The sequence below is a fragment of the Echinops telfairi genome, unplaced genomic scaffold (assembly GCF_000313985.2).
Source record: "Echinops telfairi isolate 266 unplaced genomic scaffold, ASM31398v2 ScPeMD7_7469;HRSCAF=8507_0, whole genome shotgun sequence".
NCBI lineage: Eukaryota > Metazoa > Chordata > Mammalia > Afrosoricida > Tenrecidae > Echinops > Echinops telfairi.
The window spans coordinates 40,485,064-40,487,099 of NW_022111372.1; the positions used below are offsets into that span (position 1 = coordinate 40,485,064).

Here is a 2,036-nt window from a genome sequence, read left to right on the forward strand (position 1 = left end):
CTCCCGTGAACTTGACTTTCAACCAATTTGCCAGCAGTCTGTGAATAAAGGAAAACAAGAATTCCCTTTGAGAGTAACCCAATTCTCACTGTGAACTGTGAGGGAAGGAGGGGTCCCACGGATCTAGTTCATATACCACACACAGGTGACACTGCTGGACACTGGTTCCTGGTCACAAGGAAGTGTGCTAGTATTTTGGAAAACTCTTTTACTTAAGTGTGGTGTGAAAACACACACACTAGATTCCCTGTTAAGGATGCCCACAGTTCCCTTCTAGAGGAGCAAGAAAGTGAAACTGTTATAGCCATGCTCTAAGCGGGACACGCCAAGGGTCTAACCTACAGGAGCATCCCACTGGCCACAACGGGGTGCAGCCCAAAGGGATACTAACTCTTCAGTGCTTTGGACAAAGAACCTCTTCCAAGTTCACAGAATAAAAACTGAAATCATCAACGATACACAATTGTGCTTCAGAGTTGACCTGGGCACACAAAGAGGGACACCCCCCACCAACTTCTCAGCATGGACCGCCCCCGCCCCGCCCCTGCTCAGGGGCTGTCTGACCTGCTGGGACTCCCTGAGGGCAGGTCTTCTTCATCGGGCAGCACCAGCACCACCTTCCAGAACATGTGCTCCTGCCACTCAGGAAGGTGCTGGGCCACAAGGGTCGGCAGGTCCAGAGGTGCCCATACCTTCTCTCTGCCAGGGCAGAACACTGCAGTGAGCTGGCCCAGGTTCAGGAAGCCTCGGGCCGGGCCAGGCCAGGGCAGCCACCCCCAAGGATGAGACCCACCTCAGCAGCTGCTGGTGGAAGTGCTGAACCTTCATGCGGTGAGCAGCAGTGTCCCTGAGCTGCTTCAGTCTGCAGAGAAAGAGTTCATACCTTCCCAAAGGCCCAGACGAGGGTAGGGTGATGGAGCAGGCTGGGAGCAACCAGTAGGCCCACCCAAAGTGGGCAACTGAGAAGGCTCACGCAGGGAGGGATCAACCAGTGTACACACGGAGAAACGTGCAGGCGTCAGGAAAGGACGACTAGGAGGGCAAGAGGGATTGGTGGGCTGTGTCGAGGGAACCCTCCGGGTGTAGGAAAAGTGAACTTCAGCGGGGACTTGAGAGAAGCAGAAGGGCTAGATGGAGCAGGCCTGGAGCATGGGGCGAGGCCGGGGCCTCACCAACCAAAGGGGAAGCCTGGGAGAAATACAAGGAGCTCAGTGTGGGGCTTCAGTGTTCCCGGGGAAGGGGCGCATGATATCTGAGTCAGGCTCCCGAGACCGCAGGGAAGGGCAACCTCAGGCACGCAGCACCCAGGGGACCTCCCTGAGGACCCCACATACCATCAGCCCAAACACAGGGTCACTTATCCTCACATATTGTCAAGTGTGGCTGGGAGGCAAGGAAGACCTTGGAGGGACTGAGGCAGGGCTGACCAAGGGCTGGGTGACTGGGAGAACCTGTGGGGAGAGGGGCACTGACCTAGTGCAGGAGATGCCCATCTTGCCCGCATGGCCCAGGTTCAGGAGGAGGCTCCGCAGGAGAAAGTGACGCTTTCTGCCCCTGTAAAGCGCTCCTCTCCGAGTCTCACCCGCCCTCTCGGGGCTCCGGGGAGGTGGGGTTTAGTTGTGAGCCCACCACATAGCCGCTGGGACCATTTTGTTCTTTTCGTCTTCACTGGCTCCGGTCTGTGTGCTTTCAGTAAAGGTAGAGATCTTGACCCTTCTCTGTCGGTGTAAGAGTCACAGCGGCCCCCTGGCTGTGGTCCTTGCCTAGGTGTGCGCTGGAGGCTGACCAGCGGGCCCGGCTGGAGCGCTGCTGCGAGGATGTCTCTGCCCACTTGGCGGACTTATTCGTGGAAGAAGAAACCTTTCAGACAGCAAAGGAGACCCTTCAGGAGCTTCGATGCTTCTGCAAGTATCTACAGCGGTGAGTCGGTGCCTTCAGGTGCCTCTTCTCCCAGACGGAGAGAACCAGAGCCAGCCCTTCTTTCAGCCAGGGATGAGGACCCGCCTGCATTTTACAGCAGTCATGCCCCGCTTCTA

General features: G+C 57.0%; 1 protein-coding gene across 1 annotated transcript in view; it reads right to left on the reverse strand.

Moving 5' to 3' along the window:
• The window catches only part of LOC101660092 (minichromosome maintenance complex component 3 associated protein), a 33,355-nt gene that overhangs the window by 11,945 nt on the left and 19,374 nt on the right, over positions 1-2,036 (reverse strand). The window contains exons 18-21 of the mRNA XM_004697277.2: positions 1,474-1,548; positions 794-862; positions 565-699; positions 2-38 (exon numbers count right to left, since the gene is read on the reverse strand). Coding sequence (XP_004697334.1) covers positions 2-38; positions 565-699; positions 794-862; positions 1,474-1,548 — 316 coding nt within the window. The remainder of the gene's footprint in view (position 1; positions 39-564; positions 700-793; positions 863-1,473; positions 1,549-2,036) is intronic.